The sequence below is a fragment of the Hevea brasiliensis genome, chromosome 15 (genome assembly GCF_030052815.1).
Source record: "Hevea brasiliensis isolate MT/VB/25A 57/8 chromosome 15, ASM3005281v1, whole genome shotgun sequence".
NCBI classification, from domain to species: Eukaryota; Viridiplantae; Streptophyta; class Magnoliopsida; order Malpighiales; family Euphorbiaceae; genus Hevea; species Hevea brasiliensis.
In genome coordinates this window covers 8,822,939-8,843,997 of record NC_079507.1, presented here as the reverse complement: position 1 = coordinate 8,843,997, position 21,059 = coordinate 8,822,939, and the positions used below count along the sequence as shown (strand labels likewise).

The 21,059-nt window shown below is 32.0% G+C and overlaps 2 protein-coding genes across 2 annotated transcripts; both read right to left on the bottom strand.

The window, feature by feature from the left end:
• Positions 1–10,057: 10,057 nt before the first annotated feature.
• On the bottom strand, positions 10,058–10,917 carry LOC110633551 (uncharacterized). Its single transcript, XM_021782194.2, has 2 exons — positions 10,654–10,917; positions 10,058–10,477 (listed from the first exon to the last, which is right to left on the bottom strand). Exons 1-2 carry the CDS (start codon positions 10,848–10,850, stop codon positions 10,273–10,275), a joined length of 402 nt encoding a protein of 133 aa, XP_021637886.2. The 5' UTR covers positions 10,851–10,917; the 3' UTR covers positions 10,058–10,272.
• Positions 10,918–12,284: 1,367 nt separating this feature from the next.
• On the bottom strand, positions 12,285–20,350 carry LOC131173908 (uncharacterized protein ycf45-like). Its single transcript, XM_058136619.1, has 9 exons — positions 20,052–20,350; positions 19,858–19,920; positions 17,512–17,589; positions 17,151–17,371; positions 16,731–16,803; positions 16,338–16,622; positions 14,346–14,489; positions 13,325–13,375; positions 12,285–12,855 (listed from the first exon to the last, which is right to left on the bottom strand). Exons 1-9 carry the CDS (start codon positions 20,274–20,276, stop codon positions 12,784–12,786), a joined length of 1,212 nt encoding a protein of 403 aa, XP_057992602.1. The 5' UTR covers positions 20,277–20,350; the 3' UTR covers positions 12,285–12,783.
• Positions 20,351–21,059: the final 709 nt, after the last annotated feature.

The following is a 21,059-nucleotide window of genomic DNA, read 5'->3' as shown; positions in this document are numbered from 1 at the left end:
CCAAACAATTAGATAGGACTATCCCAAACCCCTTTCCAAACCTAAATCCTATTCTATTTACCCTCCCATTTTTGTCTCTCTCTTCTCCTTTCTCTTCCCATTTCCCTCTCTCCATGGCCATTATTCCCCAAGTTCACTCAAACCCATCCACCTAATCTAGGCCTACCAAGAGAAATTGTTAGCAAATCCACCAGCAACACATGTGTGGCCAACAAAATTAACTTATAAACACCTAATACTTATAAATTAATTTAAGCTTATAAATATTTAAAAATTTAAGTAATGTGTTTGGTTAAAATTTTTACAAGTAACTGATAAATAATTAATGTATGAGGTAAAAAGTGACTCATGTGAGCATAATTATTATTATTAAAATAACTAAAAAGAAATTATTGTTATTAAAATAACTAAAAAGTATACTAAGTTATTTTAAAATTAATTTAAGATATACGAAAAAATTTAAAAATTAAATGAGAATAACATAATATATTACTTAGTCAAACTAACTTATAAATGTAATGTTTATAAGAATTAAAATGAAAAGTTGTTATTGCTCAACTTATTTATTTATTTATTTTGCTTATAAATTGTGTTTATAAGCTTTGAAAATCTTCCAAACCAACAAATTAGCTTAAAATTAAAACTCATAAGCTGGTTAGATTTGTTTATTGAGAGATGTTGTTAAGGATGCAGGGAAGGAGAGGGGAGGGAAAGCTAAAAATTAGCCATGGTCTCCAAAAAAATATTGAGAAGCACTGAAAATTTTTAATCCACAAATCTTTTATTATGTTGAAGTCTTTTAATTTGTTTAGATTATCCTAATTTCTAATTTTAGTTTCACTTATGTTCAAAGTCTAAATTGAAAATTAAAAACAATATCTTATTCTTGATTGAAATAAAAAAAAAGTTAATATTATTGCTTCCTTCTTCTCTAATAACCACAAAAATTGCAAAATATTACTCTTTATACTTCCAATTTTATCAGTTGTGTCAAAAATTATTATTCCTTATTGTTTATGTCAACAAACCTTAATTTATCCCCTTTTTTTCCCTTTAAAATTGACCCTAAAACAAATTTCAAATTTTGATAAAATTTTCACATAAAAATATCATAATTGTAACAAAAATAAATTGCAACTTTAAAAATTTTGTTAAAAAAACAAGCATGAATTGACCGATATATGTCACGCAATAATTATACAAAAATTACCAATCATGTTAATCAAAGGTAGCATGGTTAGTTTTCTTACACTTTAAAAATATAGAGAGTAGAGAGGTCTCAAGTTCAAGTCTTTCCATTTACCTTTTTTAATATTATTCACACTTATAATAAAAAAGGAGAGGGTTATCGATGATGCCTTCATTGAATAAAAAAAGATTTGAGGGATACTTATTGTGCCTCCAAAATAGTACTATAATATAAAATTTTCATTTTGTATTGTCCCAAAAATTTCAGACAGTTGGGTTTGGAGATTGAGGGGTTCGGAAAATTTGAACATGTTGAAATTGGTTAGGATTGAAAAAGTCAAAATAAGGTGGTTTTTAGGGATTTGGTTGTAACACTAGTGCATCAAATCTAAAATGCTAAAACTTTTTAATTTTAATTAAACTTAACTTTTCAGATAAATTAATGAAAAAAAAAATTACTAATTAATCCAATTAGGTGTTATTTGTGGAAGAAATTGTAATTTAGATTTAACTTATCCATAATTGCTTGTGGGTTTAGGAGGAAAGATATTTATTTATTAGTAAACACTGATTCAGTACATAAAAAATAACCTTATAATTTAAATATAATTCAGTAGCTAAGGAAATCTAATTATTAATATATCACCATTTTGTTATACATATTGACTTACAAAATTAAGCCATCTAATTTTTTTTCGTAAGCAAATAATTTTATTAATAAAAAATCTAGGAAAAGCTTTAGCATTGGTCATCTAACTAAACCCGATCATTAGACACCCTAATATACTTGTAACGGCCCGGCCCACTAGTGATATTGTCCGCTCTGGGCCGAAGCCCTCACGGTTTTAAAACGCGTCAATAGGGGTTACGAACTATCAACTTATGAACCCAGCATCTCTCCCGTGTTTTGCCGATGTGAGATTTGCCTAGGGTGTTACAATCCACCCCCCTTATGGGACTCAGCGTCCTCGCTGAGGTTTGCCCCACCACCGTTCAAGGTTGCACGCGGAGCGGCTCTGATACCATAAATGTAACGGCCCGGCCCACTAGTGATATTGTCCGCTCTGGGCCGAAGCCCTCACGGTTTTAAAACGCGTCAATAAGGGTTACGAACTATCAACTTATGAACCCAGCATCTCTCCCGTGTTTTGCCGATGTGGGATTTGCCTAGGGTGTTACAATACTTAACCTAAGATAACAAATGCTAGGTGAAAAAACTTGGAGAGGAATTGATACAACCCACAAAAGATAACACAATCTGTAAATAAAACCAAAAGGAATAACAGAGAAGGGAAGAAACATAACACAACAACGTAGTGAACATCACACAATACCCTGCAAAAGTACACATCCTGCATTTACACAAAGAATCGCAATACCACACAACACTACCCTTCAAAGGAACGCTACGAAATCAACCTCCCTATCCTCCCCTTGTTTTGCAAGCACATTTGCCACACCATTTGCCTCTCAAAGGGAATGCATGGCCAACACATTGCTCAACAATTGCAAACTATTTAAAATCTAGTTGATAATGGAAGACAATCTCCATGGAGCCTAAATCAGTTTATTAACCCAAGACAAAACGTTTTTACTATTTGATTCAACTTGAATGAGCTACCAAAACGATCAACCAGCTGCAAACTCAAAATTAATGCCTTCTCAGTTGCTAATAACTCTGTTGCATTTGATTCACAAATTCCAATTGAACACAAAAAAATACAAATGAAACAACTACCACTATCCCTCAAACCCCTCCAATGCCACTAGCTCCCAGTTTCCCCCTCGATGACCCATCCACATTCCACCTAAGGGATGACCCCAATGGAGGAACCCAATCAATCACAGCCCACTGAGTTCTCAAATTGGTCCAACTTTTAACCGACTCTGACGTTACCAGTAAGTCCACCCAGAGAAAGGAAAACCTACATCGAGTGCTTTCATCCAAATCGACAACCTACACAAAACCAAAGTGCACAATGCAGCTATTGAGCATTCCTTAGTTCTAAAGACTTTCTCATTCCTTGCAATCCACAAAGACCAAACAATAGTGAAAACAAAGTGGTCTAGAAAATGTCTTTGGAACTTACCAAGCTTCAAAAAACTCCATTGCATAAACCAATATGACATCAAACCTAGAATACAAGTGCTAAATTCCCACCACCTTGCAAACCAAGCCCACAGCTACCATGAAAACTTACAAAAGAGAAATACATGTGGAATTTTTCCCTCAAATTCCGAACAAAAGAGGCACAGGTTTTGAACCTATGGAATTATTCCTAAGCTGCACAATTTATCCCTCACACATAGACAATTCCTACAAATCATCCACAAAAGAAGCTCTGCTTTTGGTGGGGCATAACCCAGCCACACTGCCTGTACCAACAGACCATCATGCTCTGTGGCATTAACCAGCGCCATGTAGAGTGAAGAAACCGAAAAAATGCCATTTATTGCAGGTTTCCAAACCAAGCTGTCCTCTCGATAGATTAACATGAGACAATAATTCCACTAGATGGCCCTTCAATTGAATTTCTCATTGAAACAGATCAAACTAAAATAACCGAAGAATCAAACTAAGAAATAATATTAACTGAATTAAACTGAAGTAGGGGTTGCACCAAATTGAATTTTTTTTTTATTTGGTTCTGTCTATCGGTTAGGGCCTATTTTGTAGGACCTTTTAAATTTTTATATTTTTTTTATTTTTTGTGCCTACTATAAATTCCATAAATTACACATTATATCACATAAAGCCCATAAAATAAAGAAAAAGTCATAAATTGTACAAATCAGTCAGTTCGGTTCTTTGATTTATTGGATGTAAATAATTGAACCAATCGAAAACTGAATTAAAATAATTTCTTTTTCAATGAACCAATGTGACCTAGTTGACCCATACGGTTCAATTAGTTAATAGAAGCAATTTTTCTATTTTTAATTTTTTTTTTTTTTTTTTTTAAGTGTTGACAAGGAGAATTGAACTCAAAATCTCATAAAAGTCTTCAAAATCAAAACCAATTGAGCTAACTAGGCATTTTTTTTTATTTTCAATATATATCTCAAAATCGTTTAGAGTGTAGAAAGCGAATCCATATAGCCAACCCCAAATTTTTGGGATAAAAGCTGAGTTGAGTTGAGTTGAGTATATATATATATATATATATATATATATATATATATATATATATATATATATATATATATATATATATATATATATATAATTTCTCTTAATTTATACTTTTTTTTTTTAAGGAAAGCTTATAATAAAAACTAGGAAAATTTTAGTTTAAAGGACCAAAACTAACCCAAGCCAATAGGTCCCCACCCCAACCTAGGTCCAAAAAGCTAAGAGGAAAAAGATAATAAATTTATGGAAATTTTTATGTATTATATTACTTGAATACTTTTATATAGAATTTAAAAACATAATTAAAATTTATGTAAATATAACTTAATAAAGGTTAAAGTTTGATTTTAAATAATTAAAATTTAATTAATTTAATTTATTTGTTTATATTAACAAGTATTATATTTAATTAATTTTTAATATTTAATTTTTTTAATAGCTCACTAGTTGAACCATTTACTCATTGGTTGAACCACTGATCCATCAACCCAGTCTCTCCACCGAATCAACCTCCGGCCGAGTTTAATAACACTATTAAATACTAACTATCAAAATAAACGAAAGGACCTAACTGAAGCAAAACTGAAGGACTAACTGGTCTATTTTCTAAATCATAAAGACCAAAGTGTTAATAATGATAAGATACATAGACTAAATATTTAATTGCAAAAGATTAAATTTTTCAAAATTCTAAAAGATTATTATAATTTTATCCAATTTTTTCTAACTGATTCTTCCATTTTATTTTCTGGTTAATCCAACCTTTGGCATCACTATCAACTAGTTTTAAATTTCATTTTAATATTCATAGTATCAAAATTAACTCCGCCTAAGTAGTTTGCGCTTAGCCAGTCCCAAGTCAGGATAAAGGAGAAGGATTGCGGTAGTTGACAACTAGCGTAAAAATTTCGTCACACCTTATGATATGAATTCAAATGATATAAACGTTGGGGCGTCCTCTACTTACGACGCGCTACATCGGAGCCCGAGTGTAGTAAGAAATATGCAAGGGTGTAAGGCGTTCACTAAAAGCGACGCGTCATGCCGATGCCCGAGTGTGATGTTAAGTGAGCAAGGGTTCCCACATCATGAACGGGTGTGGGTAAAGAAGTTAGTCTATAGGACAGATAGTAGAACAAATAGTGAAACAGAACACAAGATAGACATAGAAAACAATAGAAAATATCATAGAATGAGACCAATTAGGAAGGAACAGGATAAAAAGAGGATCAGGATTGGTACTTGGAATGTTGGATCACTTACAGGAAAATTAATGGAGCTTGTGGATACCTTGGAAAGAAGAAGGGTGAATATTGCTTGCATTCAAGAGACTAAATGGGTAGGAGAGAAAAGCAAGAAAGTGGATAATTCAAGGTACAAACTGTGGTTTACCGAAAAGGAGAGAAACAAGAACGGAGTGGGCATAATCATAGACAGGACATTGAAAGACGCTGTAATAGCTGTGAAAAGAGCAGGAGATAGAATTATACTAGTAAAGCTAGTACTAGAAGAAGAAACGATAAATGTAGTTGGTGCTTATGCCCCACAAATAGGACTAGATAGTGAGAGTAAACAAAGGTTTTGGGAAGATATGGATGATTTAATGCAAAGCATATCGGATGAAGAGAATGTTTTCATTGGTGGAGATTTGAATGGACATGTAGGAAGTGATAGCAAGGTTATAAGAATGTTCATGGAGGTTTTGGTTTTGACAGTCGAAATGAGGAGGAAAAAAGCATATTGGATTTTGCTATGGCATACGACCTAATACTAGCAAATACCTACTTTATAAAAAGAGAATCACATTTAGTGACTTTCAAAAGTGGGCAAAATAAAAGCCAAATCGACTTTCTCTTAACCAGGAAGACAAATAAAGCTCTATGCAAAGATTGCAAGGTCATTCCAGGAGAGGCTTTAACAAGTCAATATCAGTTAGTGGTCTTGGATGTCAAGTTTAGGAACAATTCAAGTAAGGTCAGAAGAAATAGTGTAGCTCAAACAAAGTGGTGGGAGTTCAAAGGAGTAAAGCAAGCGAAGTTCAAAAATGAGCTTCTCGAGTCCGAAGCATGGAAGCTAGATATGGAGGCCAATGATATGTGGATACAGATAGCATCAAAGATTAGAGAAGTAGCTAAAAAATACTTGGAGAGTCTAAAAGACATGGACCACCCTCAAAAGTGAGATAGTGGTAGAATGAGGAAGTACAAAAGGCAGTAAAGAGAAAAAGGGAATGGTATAAGAAATTACCTAAATGTGATAATAATGAGGCATATGAATAGTACAAGATAGCAAAGAAAGAGGCAAAAAAGGCAATTAGTCAAGCAGAGCACAGGCCTTTGAAAAGTTATATGAGAAACTTGGAACTAAAGAAGGGGAGAAAGATATTTATAGATTAGCAAGGAGGAGAGAAATGAAATGTCAAGATCTCAATCAAGTTAAGTGCATTAAGGATAAAGAAGGAAAAGTATTGGTGAAAGATGAGGACATTAAAAAAAGATGGAGAAATTATTTTAATGATCTCTTTAATAATAGTCAAAATGGTAATAGCGTAAATATAGACTATAGAATAATAAAAAAGAATGTGAATTATACTAGAAGGATTAGATCTTTAGAAGTAAAGGAAGCACCTAAGAGAATGAAATTGTGTAAAGTCTATGGACCAGATGGAATACCAATTGAAGTGTGGAAGTGTTTGGGAGATATGAGAGTGGCACGGTTAACTAAATTATTTAATAAGATTCTAAACTCAAATAAAATGCCTGATGAATGGAGAAGAAGTATTTTAGTACCTATTTTTAAAAATAAGGAAGACATACAGAGTTGCTCAAACTATAGAGGAATTAAACTCATGAGCCATACTATGAAGTTGTGGGAGAGAGTTGTGAAGCATCGACTACGTCATGATACTTCTATCTCTCTCAATCAATTTGGCTTCATGACTAGTCATTCAACTATGGAAGCGATCTTTCTCATTAGAAGCTTGATGGAGAAATATAGAAATGTGAAGAAAAATCTACACATGGTTTTTATCGATTTGGAGAAGGCTTATGATAATGTTCCAAGAGATGTCTTATGGAATGTGTTAGAATAAAAGAGGTTATCTATTAGATACATACAAGTGTTGAAAGATATGTATGAAGGAGCAACTACTATTGTGCGCACAGTGGGAAGGGACACAAGAAATTTTCCGATCTCAATTGGATTACATCAAGGATCAGCTATAAGCCCTTACCTTTTTACATTAGTTTTAGATGAATTGACAAAACATATACAAGAGAGTATTCATTGGTGCATGATGTTTGCAGATGATATTGTTCTGATAGATGAGACGCGAGAAGGAGTCAATAGAAAACTAGAGTTTTGGAGAAGTATTCTAGAGTCAAAGGGCTTAAGTTAAGTAGAACGAAGACAGAATACATGCATTGCAAGTTTAGTGAAGGCCAAACTGGTGATAGGGAAGGAGTTAGTTTGGATGGAATGGTACTGTCCCAAACTAATCACTTTAAATATCTCGGCTCAGTCCTTCAAGTAGATGGGGGATGTGAGAAGGATGTTAGTCATAAGATTAAAGCCGGATGGTTGAAGTGGAGACGTGCCATGGGAGTTTTATGTGATCGCAAGATTCCCAATAAGTTGAAAGGAAAATTTTACCGTACAGCCATAAGACCGGCTATGTTATATGGTAGTGAGTGTTGGGCACTGAAGGAGTCGTATGCGTCTAAGATAAGAGTTGCAGAGATGAGAATGTTAAGGTGAATGAGTGGCCATACTAGACTAGATAAAGTCAGCACTGAGAATATTAGAGAAAAGGTAGGAGTGGTGTAAATTGAGGATAAGTTGAGAGAATGGAGATTGAAATGGTTTGATAATGTAAAGCGTAGACATACGGAGGCTCCAGTTAGACAAGTAGAGCACATTAGGTTAGAGAATAGAAAGAAAAAAAAGGGGTAAACCTAAATTTACTTGGAGGAGAGTAGTATAACATGACCTAAAAACATTACACATTTCTGAGGATTTAACCCAAAATCGTGTAGAGTGAAGAAAGCGAATTCATATAGCCAACCCCAAATTTTTAGGATAAAGGCTTAGTTGAGTTGAGTCGAGTTGAGTATTCATAGTTTCAAAATTCTTAACTATTTGATCAAATTAGGTGATATAAGCACACACTTTCTCTCCTAACTATCACCAAATCTCATCACTATCAATGCCTAATAGGTATCAAAATGAAATAATTAAAGAGTTAGTGATTGTAATAAAGTTGGATTTTCAATGATAACTACGGACAAGTCCAAAATTAGAGTTATTGGATTAATGAAGTTTTGATAAAATTTTAACAACTTTTTTAAACGTTTGAATTAAATCGTCCAAATGCGAAAAGGTTCACATTATTTTTACAATGGCAAAAGGCTCATTTAGGTTTTTAAAGTTCTACCAAATAATCACTTAAATTTTTAAAGTGTTTCATAGTCCAATTAAGCCCATCAACTTTTAAAAAAGATCAAATAATTCCTTCAAATTTTAAAAATATATCAAACAAGTCCTTTGGGATAAACAAGTCCTTTAACTTTTAAAAAATAAATAAAAAGATACTGAATTATAATTTGCCTTAAATATAAATCCAATCACAACTGTGCACGAAAATCTTTTAGCATATAGGGTTCTCATTAGCAATACTACGTATCTGATTTACAACATCCCTCTCATATTTGCTACATCCTAGAGTAGATGCAACATCCCTCTTATATTTGTTGCATTCTGTAATAAATTGAAAAGTTATTCTTTACTGGATGATTCAAGAAACTTCTCTACAGAAATTATGACAAAGATGATGAACTCATAGAATAACTTCTTAAATTATCCGGTAAATAATAACTTATTAATTTGCTTCATGATATAATAGATATTTACCGAAATGCTGCAAATCAAAAACGTATGATTACTGATAAGAACCCTGTGCACTAAAAGATTTTCGTACACAGTCTTAGCTTGATTTATATTATAGGCAAATTATAATTCAATCTTATTTATCCATTTTTAAATGTTAAATAGTTTATGTCCCCAAAATAGTAAAATGACTTATGTAATCTATTATTAAAATTTAAAAGACCTATTTGATTTTTTCAAAATTTGAAGGATTTAATTAGACATAAAACTATTGACCCATACTTTAAGGCTAATATAAGCCTTTTGCCTTTTATAATTAATTCTTTTGAGAACTTTCAAAAATAATAACCTTATTAAAAATTCTTGCTCCTAACAAAAATCTATATATCCATTACTTTAAAACCTATACCTTACAAAAAAAAAAAAAAAAAAAAAAAAAAAAAAAAAAAAAACAACCTTTGTGGGTTAGTTTCTAAACTCATGGCTAACACCAAATGTTCAATTCAATGCTCATTCAAATAATACTTTCACAACAATTTCCCATGCTATGATATTATTGGCCATCATTTTTCCCTTTTTAATTTTTTTAATATGTTGCAAATTTTTAAAGGTTGCCCATTTAGCTTAAACATTACCAGATAAAGATTCGTCCTTTTTAACTTTTCAAAGCTTGAAAATATAAAAACATTAAAAATCATGTCCAAAATTTTCATCAAGTCGAACATTAGAGATTATCAAGTTGATCTTCTTCTAAAGATGTACGAAATAAACAAGTCTTTGAATTCGACTGCCTACCACCAATTATGAATTTCATCAGCTTCATGGCAAGAATCAATAGTTAACTCATTAATCTCTAGTAATCTCGAGGTCATGAGATCTCAAGTTTAAATCTCAATCAGAGGTAATTGTATCAAAAACAAAATAGAAGCAGGCATACACACAGGCAGAGAAAGGAAAGGAGTGGCCATAAAGTTCAGGCGCATAAAATCAAGAAAATAGTTGCAAATTCATACAAGCAGCAAATAGTTTATGTATATATGTATATTGACAAAAAGAAAAGATAAACATTACTCAAACTTGTAGTGCTTGTCTACACCTACAGAAACATCCCAAGTGCAGCTCATTCCTTTGGGAAACTCAACCAAATCACCAGCACCAATTTCAACAGCGTCAGTTGATCCATCAGGATAAACTTTCACTTTTCCCTCCAGAAGATAGCATATTTCCTTGGCAGAATATGTCCATGGGAATTTGCTTGCAGGGCAACCCCACCTGCTCATTTATCATCAAAATTCCACAATTTCATTTAATACCTAATCAGATAAGGAAAATCTACAATTACCCAGAAATCAAAACTACAAAATTTCATTTGGGTCGTGATCGAATTTCAGAAAACGGAAGAAATCCAATTGCTCAACAATCTGATAGCGAGTGAAACTGAAACTTACTTGGGCCATGAGCGGACTCCGAGCTCGGTGAGTTTGGACTCAGGAGGATTCCTCACGATCTTGACACCAGATTTCTCTGTAGTAATGGCCTCTGCTTTTACAGTTGTTGCAGCCATTAGCCCCAACCTTGTTGTTCTTGATATGGGTCTTGACAAGGGAAAACACACAAAGCTGCTACTGCTGCTCACACATGCCATTGTTTTTATTTATATAGGAGCAGTCTGTAGGGAAAGGCGAGGTTTGGTTTCTATTTTCTTCTTTACTTTATTTTTTTTTTAATATATATATATATATATATAAACAGAAATGAACCAATGCTGGCTTTGGCTCTGAGCCACTAATCTCTTATCTCTTGCATTCTCAATTAATCCAACTCAGATCAAAACTCAGACGAGGGAGGGTTAATCCCTTGCTCATTTATATTTAAAATAAAAAATTTATTTATTTTTAATTGAAAAGAATTTTATTTTAAAAAAATAAATATAATTATATGAAATTAAATTTATTTTTTATCAATAATTTATTTAAAATAAAAAGGCTTATATATTTTTTTAACTTAAAAGTTCAATATTTACTAGGCGGTTTAATTTATCTTATTTTTAATTTTTTATTTAATTTAATTTAAAATTTTTAATTTAAACTTAATTCAACTTAAAAATAAGAAAATTAATAAATTAAACTTCTTTATTTTAAACTTAATCAGAAAATTAAGAAATTTAATCTCAAAAATTAAACTTCTTAATTTTTTATTTAAATCAAAAAATTAAGAAATTTAGTCAATAAATTTTAATTTTTAGATTAAATTAAATTTAAATTAAAATTTTTAAACTAATTTAAAAAATAAATTAAAAATAAATTAAATTAAATTTTCTCAATAAGTGCAAGGATTAAATTGAATTTTTTTTTCTTTCAATCTAAGTAGTAGTTGTCAACTCGTCAAATTGAATTAGAATTGATTATTTAATTTTAATTTAATTTGATTTTATTTTAATTCCTATTTAATTTTGACTTAATTAAATATAAAAATTGAAAATTTTGATAATTTTTTTAAATAAAAAATTTTAATTTTAAATAAATCAACCAAACTATTCTGATACAATTAATTCCAATTCTAAATCAGCACTTGAGTAAGAGTTGATCTTTTTTATTAATTAATTTGTTGATTTTTTTTATTAATTTAACTCACAATCCTAAAAATAATTATATTATGTTAAATAAAACTTATTAACTTTATTATTGGATTTTTAAGAAAGTGACAAATCAATTTAACAAGATTGCCTTTGTTATCATTTTAGTTTTTCATTTTTACTTTACTTTTCTTCAAAAAAATAGTAAATAATGTGGTTAATATTTTCGACCAGTCTTTCAAAATCTCACATTAGTTATAAAATATATGTAAATGTGAATTATATAAGAATAAAAATTTCATTAAATTGACTATAGTATATTTGTGCATTCAATCTCATATATATATATATAATTCAAACCTTTACCATCAATTTTGTTTTAATTTAATGTTTTTAATTTAGAATTAATTTAAAGTATTTAGAGAAGTGTATTATCATTCTCAACTCTCAATAAAACAATACTCATCAAACAAAACAATTCACCACCATCATACAGGAACAGAGTAGAAAAACACTTATCATTTTAATAAATAAAATGAAATTATTTATTTTAAAAGAAATAAAAACTAGTAGAGAAAGAGCTTACAGCTGACAAAATATCTTAGATGCCTTTAGGTACATAATGCCAAGGTATTTCAACATCGAGTTTCTTCTTCTTCAGTTCTGTTCTAGACTTCTACTATGCTATCCTGTTCTAAGGTCTATTCTCTATCTTGCTCTGCATCACCTCGCATTTAGGATACATGGACTGAGCCACTCAAAAATGGCTACATCAGTTGTATGGCAAGATCTAGGACCAAACAGATGTGCTACTAGAAAGAAACGAGATTCAGAGTCCATATGTCTTCTGGGAGGGATTCTAATCACTACATTCCTGGATTTACAACATACAAAATGACAAGTGCGTCTAAATGTGAAATCCATAATGGCAGGTGCCAATAATATTTTGAAGAGAGAGATATCAAGAGCATCAGCTTCATGCAAATGGAAAGCAATAAAAATTCTAAATGCTATTTCCATCATACGTCTTCCATCTTTCTATTACAACCCTGAACTGATTATCCCTTTTCCTGACCTGCAAGCACCAAAGTGTTTTGAGTTCTTGACAGTGGTGATGCGGCTTAGAAGCAAAATAAGTTCATAACGAAGGAAAATGGAAGCATCTAAAGAGATTACGTCAACAAAACCATATCCCATTAGAAAATGGCAATGTTTAAAATAGAAAATGTTAAGATGGTTACACGTGCACATGCACACATGCAAATTATGTTTGCTTTAATGCTACCGCCTGAGCAAAATTACAACCATCATGTATGAGAAACCTAAATATACAGCAGAAGCAATAAATAAATGATATATGCCATCTGAAGAATACGTATGTCTACAAACATTTTGAACTTGTTTTGATACAGACTCTAAAGTCTAAACCAGTCTTTGACTTTTATGGAATTGAAAGTTGGGACAAACCCTTGTCACCATTAACTCTTAATAATATTGTAATCAATTACCCTAGATTTTAAATGCATAGCGACTGAAAGAATTACCTCAACTAATGGGCTTTCTCCACGAAGCAACATATCCACACTCTTCTCTGTCTGCAAGATGCAAGGCAAATGAAGCAGAAGAAGAAGACTTGAAATTACTACAATTCAACTCATCTCAGCCAAGCATAAATCCAATATAATTGTGGTTTGCCATATGGATTCCTTTTCCTCAATTTTTACTTAGTTGAGGACTACACTTCTTGCATTATTATGGCATAAATAGAACCTTCCAATTATTTCTTATAAATAAAATGTGTACAGCAAACCATCTCCCCGCGCCCAACCCCCTCCTCCCTTCTTTTTTCTGATCATATCAGATATTCCACTTAAATCATCAATGTACAAAAATTTTTTCTTGTATGTGGAATTACAAGGGGAAAGCTTAATTCTTTGGAACCACCAGGGGTGGTCAGAAACCTCCCCCATCTCGAAATGAACATGTCTTCAGTTGAAAGTGCAACCTGGCCCCATCCAAGTAGTCCACAGCTTAAGTGTTGAGTTTGTGGTTTATATTGAAGGAAGGTAGTGCACATTAAAAGCTCTAGGCACTTCGGAATTTCCATGAAGAATTTCCAATTTGTTTTGGTTTGGCCCATTAGTAGATATTAAAAAATAGCTATCCACTTGTAATATTCTCCTTCACAGTGAAAAACTAAAGTGGCTATCCATGAACATAGGCACATCACCAGACCACATAAAATTGCTCATGTAGTTCTCTCTCTCACTCTGTGTGTGTGTGTGTGTGTGTGTGTTCATTATTCTAATCTGCCTATGTGTGTTGTAGCAGTGGTTTTCAATATAAAGCTAATACAGATTCCCAATCCATAAAGGAAGCATAACTTACTGAATTAGCTCACTAGACTAGCATCCCTAATCACCTATCAAGTGCAACACTATTGAACCACCATTGAACCACACCACTAGTATTACCACTAGACAACAATAAAACCCTTCTTGGTTGTTTTAAATGAAGATATCTTGCTTTGTACTCATACTTAAAGAAGAAAATTGGAAGATGTACCCGATGTGTAACCCAATAATGCCTCTCTCTCATCTCAATCAGGAAACAAAATGTTGGAGGACCTTTTCTTTCAAGAATGCTTTTCTGACTCCTCCTAGCTCGGGCTTCCTCATCTCCTAAGGTAACAGTTTCTACTCCCCCAATCTGAAACAACAAAATTGACAATTATGAAACTTTAACAAGCATTCTAGGATGTAAATTGCATTTCCATTCATCAATTATCAAAACCTCATCCATTCATCACAAGCAAATTTGACTCAGAATATTCAGTAGCATGCATGAAATGTAAGAAAACAGGTCTTGTCAAATCAACATTTAACGCTGTTTTACAAAGAAAAAAAAGGTACTCACAGAAAACACTCTTAATGTTTGCTGCATGTTACATTATGTTCTTCCATTTTAAAAAACTAATAATTTAGTTAGTCAATGGCTCTTATAGAACTCATTGTAACTTTGGAAACAAGAGGAGACCAAACTGTATATTACACAATCTCAGGGATTCTTTTGCAGTTTTCCCTCATTTTAAAAGAATATTTGGATATCAAATTCCAATAAAAGACAATGAAATTTTAGAAGAATGAGATTAGACAATCAAATAGAAATTTCATAGTCCTGTAATTGAACAGCATTAACAATTTTTAGAAAAACAAAGAAACTTTAGGTAATCCGAAACTTGTTAATAAGCTGCTTTGCAATAATACTTTTAGTATCAATAAAAACAATCTACATAAAGAGAGGGGAAAAAGAAGAAATCAATTCACTTATACAAGAAAGAAAAACTGAACAAGAGGACAAGATAGACATCTTTGCATGCTATTTGTACACCAATTGTGTTCTAACATAGGCAATGATGTAAACCACAACAAAGAAACAAAATAAAACAACAACAAAATGAAAATAGTAATAAGGAAACAAATATAAATATCTCTAAAGGAATTTCACCTACTTAACTGAAATACTAATTTGTAACGAAATAAAAAATGTATGCTCTTCAAAACCTCTGAACTTCAACACTTGACCAATCAGAACACACACGTAAAGCCTAAAATTTCCAAAACAAAGAACTAAAAACAGCTCACAAATTTCTTTTTTCTTTGTCACATTACTTTGGTGTAGGAGTCCTAAATAACACCTCTAATAACAGTAATTAGCAGTGTCTAATAACGATTACCATCCCCATTTATTATCACCTAGAACAGGGAGGTAAGATATTCAAAAGACAAATTAAATCAAGCATCAAACAAGAGAAAATTAATAAAACTAAGTATTGACAAAAATGCAAAGGGTGACATTCAAGGATATGTTTTTATGAGGATATTTAGCATTCTGTCCATAGTTCAATAAAGAAAATGTATAAGAGTGAGAGAATCACTTTACACATCAATACTCTAAACCATAGTTATTAAAAGCTCAAGGCGCACTAAGGCGCCAAGGAGTCTTGGAGCCTAGGCGCAATGCGCAAGTGCGCGCCTAAGCGAAGTGAGGCGCAAAAGTAAAAAATTTAAAAAATTCATAAAAGTTAAATAAATGTGATACTTTTCTTTTTTTTCTTTGGCATATATCTTGAATTAGGTTTGTTAGTATGAGTTTTAAGTGGTAGTCCTTTTTGCCAATGAAAGTTCTCGCTAAAGATGGAAATAAAAAAGGCATGCCTTTCCAGAACCTTGTGCCTGGAACAAAGGCGCACACCTAGGCGCATAAAGCGCTAGGATTCGAGCCTGGTGAGCCTTGAGCCTGAGGCGTGCCTTTAATAACTATGCTCTAAACATAAATATTCAACTATATCATGGGGAAAAATCAAGATTGTGACTTTGTTTTGATAGAATGCAACTTATTCAGCACAGCAGTCCAAGGCAACTTACAGATTTAATTAAACCCAATCTCACCGAACAGCAACCAGGAAAATGTATTCAATGTTTTAAGATAATTGCTTTTTGGCATCAACTATCATGGGGTTTCAAGTAAAATTAGCATGGAATGAACAGAACAAACCAGGTTACAAAGAGTTGCATTCTTAATTATATTTTCAAGCTGCTCTCCATGAGCAGTACCAATAAGCATAATGCCTCTCTCAGCAATTGAGCGGCAAGCAAGAGCTTCAGCTTCTGTGCCTATCTCATCAACAATGATAACTTCAGGCATGTGATTTTCTACTGCCTCAATCATGACCTTGTGCTGCAGAGATGGTTCTGGAACCTGCATTCTCCTTGCACCTCCTACTGCTGCATGTGGAATATTTCCATCCCCTCCTATTTCATTGCTTGTATCAACAATCACCTATTCCAGTTATTATTAAATACAAACTTCTCAGAATATAGTTAATACACACACAGACAGAGAGAGAATGCTTGCAGCTTGCTATATGATAGCATAAACTCAACGCACCACTCTTTTGTAAAATTCATCAGACAAAACACGTGCAATCTCTCGCATAACAGTAGTCTTGCCAACCCCAGGCCTTCAGAAGTTGCCACATGATAACATAACACAAATATGTTATTAAGGTTCATTTTGAACATTCTGCAGAAGATAACATATCTACTATAATAGGAAGACTGACTGTATCGTGCTTTTGAGATAGAAATTGAAACAAAACGAGAAAAAAAAATAATTGGACGATAGCAAATACAAATGATGATAAAATCATGGAAAACTAGTCAGCCTCATTTCAGAGCAACTCAACATGATGAAATTAACTTGTTGCTGGATATCCTATCATTAAACTATTCCACCTTAAACCAGTGAACTGATCACCAAGCAAGCAGCATTTCTGAAATATACAAGTCAACACATCAGCAACTGTACCTTCCAACAAACAATATGCTCTTCCCATAATGAAGCAGATCATGAACCATGTCAATGTGACCACCAACTGCCCTACCAACTCGACAAGTCAAACCAACTATCACCCCCTTCCTACTTCGGACTGCAGATATCCTGTGCAAGGTTCCCTCAATGCCAGCCCTATTATCATCTCCAAATTCTCCAATAGCATTTTGTGCATACTCTAATTCCCGCATTGATACCTAACTAATTAACACCATAAAATTGTTAATCAAGAAAGCAAGCAGATATGTTTCATTTATGCCCAAGACAAGGGAGAATTTTTTTTTTGGGTGGGGGGGTGCATTTTTGGGGGACAAAAATTCTAGAGAATGAAATTTACCTCAGTGCTCCTTAAATACTTCCCACCAAATTCACCAAGATAACGTGCCGCCGGCAAGCGCCCCAAGTCCAATATAACCTTCGTTAGCCATACACAACTATGATTATAAGCAAGAGTGCAAGACAAATATTTTATTAAACACTAGTTCAAAACAGTAAATCCACAAGACCAAGCTACCTAATTATGATGGGAATTTCAATTCTCATGCCCCTTTCTCAAAATAAAATAAAAAAATAAAAAAAAGGAGAGAGAAAGAGAGAGAGAATACAGTTATGGTGTCTTGAATTTGTGGAAGCCATGTAGATTTAGCCTCACTGAAAGTTTTAAAAGCAATGCAGCCTGTTTGGGAATGTGGTGAAGGTTGCTTTTGGAACCACAAAAGCAAGTGAGACATGCTGTTGGGACTTGGGAGTGCAACTATTTGTTCCCTTATTAAAAAACAGGTTAGATTCTCTCCTAAAAAAGTAGGTTTGATTTAAAGAATACTCAACTTAACTTAATTAAACCTTTATCCCAAAAATTTAGGGTCGGCTATATGGATTCTATTTCTCCACTATAAACGATTTTGGGTTAAATTCTCGGGAATGTGTAATGCTTCTACGTTATGTTATACTACTTTCCTCCAAGTCAATTTAGGTCTACCCCTTTTTTTTTTCTATCCACTTACCTAATGTGCTCTACTTATCTAACTAGAGCCTCCGTATGTCTACGCTTCACATGTCCAAATCACCTCAATCTCCTTTCTCTCAACTTATCCTTGATTAGTACCACTCCTACCTCTTCTCTAGTACTCTCATTACGGACTTTATCTAGCCTAGTATGGCCATTCATCCAACTTAACATTGTTTGATTTAAAGAATAAGAAAAAAATAAAAAAAATAATAAAAAGAAGGAAAAGGTAGCTCAAATGCAATTTGGAAAAGCACATCCAGACTCAAAACCAAACAGACCAGTCAAAGTCATGCAGCTAAGCTGGATTTTCAGACTAAAGTATTCCTTTTACTCTTTTCTTGAGAAACTCTTGTCACATTATACCCAATTTTGTTTTGCTATCAATCCTTCCAAGAAAGAGACACAGAAGGAGTTTCAAAGCCAGAAGAATCAAATTGAAATGAAAGATTAATTGTATGGTATCAAGCACAAAACAACAAATTCAGATACCAGTGTGCATTATCAGAACTTTCTTAACAAACACAATATAAGTTTATTTACTGGCTTAATGGTTTGAAGACCCTACACAATACAAAAGTGTGTAAAAAAAGAGAATGGACAGTACAGTTACAAGGGATTTAAGCAAATTTCAACCTCAGGGATGGCATGTGCTAGCAGAACATATGAATATATAGAAGCACATGTAAGCGTTCATGAGTGCAAAAGAAATTTAGAGGGTGTGATTTATTTAGTAGACGGCAAGCGTTTGAATCATGAAATGATAATCTTGAGATCAAAAAAACAATTATAATGGACAAATGGGAACTTAATAGGACTTGATTAGAATGAATTGGTAATTTGATAATTGTTAAAATATGTTTGATTTATATGATATTTATGTTTGGTATTTAAATGAAAATGGTTATGAAAGTTATATGATACTGGTAATAAATGCATTCTAATGGTTAGGTTACAAAATTTACTAAATCACAATGCTCACAATCTTGAGAATACTTCACACAATTTTAAGGCAATTTAAGAAAAGTAGTTGCAAAGATTAAAGAAATACAGAAATCCAAGTAGGAAACAGAATACCCATCTTGTAAAGAGATCCAAGTAGGATTTTTTTATTAATCTTCTCTTTGGTATACTCATATTTTCAGTACCCCAGTGACTAAGTGATTAATTTACCATAAGAGTAACACACCAACATTCAGTATCTTCAAAAGATTTTAGAGGAAGATGCTATTTGTGTGGTCTATCCAAAGGCAAATTGCGTGTAATTGGAACTTCTAAACCCCCCAGTACCCGAAAAACAAAATAAATTAATTAATTAAAAGAATTATAAATATACATTTTTCTCAAGTGGCAATATGGCTTCCAAAGAAAACCTTCTCTTTTTAGTAATCAAGGAATAATATACTCAATAAAAGCAGTTGATCTATTCAAGAATTGGCACAGAACATAGTAGGTGATATCTTTAGCCTTTATATAAATCCTGAACTTGTGAAAGTGATTAGAATTTGCATCTGCTGTGAGTTCCATTTTTTTTTTGTTTTTTTGAATTGCAAGTTCCATTTAAGTATATACAAAACAACAATGAAAAGTTGCTTCCATCTCCTGTATCTTATGTGCAATTTGATATTCTTTTTTCCTTCAAAAAATATCTTCATAACCAGAATTTTGAACACTAACCTCTAAAAGCTGAGCTCTCTTGGGATCATTTAAAAGAATGTAACGCAAATCAGATGGAAGAATCTGTCAAAAGTATGAATTTAATTCAAAGGGTAAATACTCCAACACTTGAAAAAGCATAAAATCCCAACTCTCAATTGGAGAATAGAGCCAAACCCATTTAAAGAAAAACGATAAAGAGAAGAAAAATATACATCCAAGAATGCTTGAAGATCATCCTCCACGATGAAATGGGCACCGTCCAATGATGAGAAGACATGGATCAACCGAGATAGTGGTGATTTCAGAGAGTAGATTTTTTGGGTTTTGGATTTGGATTTACGGGAGATCAAGCTTAATGTAATTGTTTTGGTTTTGGAAGTGGAAGCAAAAAAGCGATTAATGCATAAGAAATTAGCTTTTGCAATGACTGTGTTCATGTCTGCTCTACTCCGTCTCAGATTCTCCGCTCGCCTCTCATCCACAGCTCGGAAATTAAGCTCAGTTCCTTCGGGAATTTATGGCTTTATTAATTTAGAATTTTTATTTTTAGGCTCACAGTTTGGTTAAATATACAATTTAGTAAGATTATCAAATTCTGAAAAATATTTTTTTATTTTTTTAAAGAAATTACTTTTTTAAAAGTGATTTAATTTTTTTAATAAAAAAATATTTTTCATTTATTAATTTTTCTAAATATTTCAATTAAAAAATTTTAAAAATATTTTTCAGAAAAGATTTTTCATAAAATAAATTTAATTTTTACTATAATGTATTACTTTTAAATTTAAAATTTTTAATTTTTAATTAAAATGGGAAAAAATTATTTTTTCTCTATTACCTTTTTTTTTCAAAATTGACCATTCAGAGATTTTTTTTAAATAAATTATGAGATTTTTAATTATTTGAAATATAAACAATATTTATTTATTATAAGAAATTTTTATCAAAAAAATTTATAAAAAATATAAAATTATTGAATAATTGAATGGTTGTTTTCAGTATCTAAATCGAACTCAAAAATTAAACTAAATCAAATTAAAATAGAAAGAAATCTACATTATAAAAATTAAACTAAACTTAAATTATAATTTTTCTTATTCTTTATTAAAATTTAAATAAGAATCCAACTCAACTTAAAATAAACTAAACTGAAAAGTTTATATATATATATATATATATATATATATATATATATATCTAAAAAATCGAAGCTAATGAAA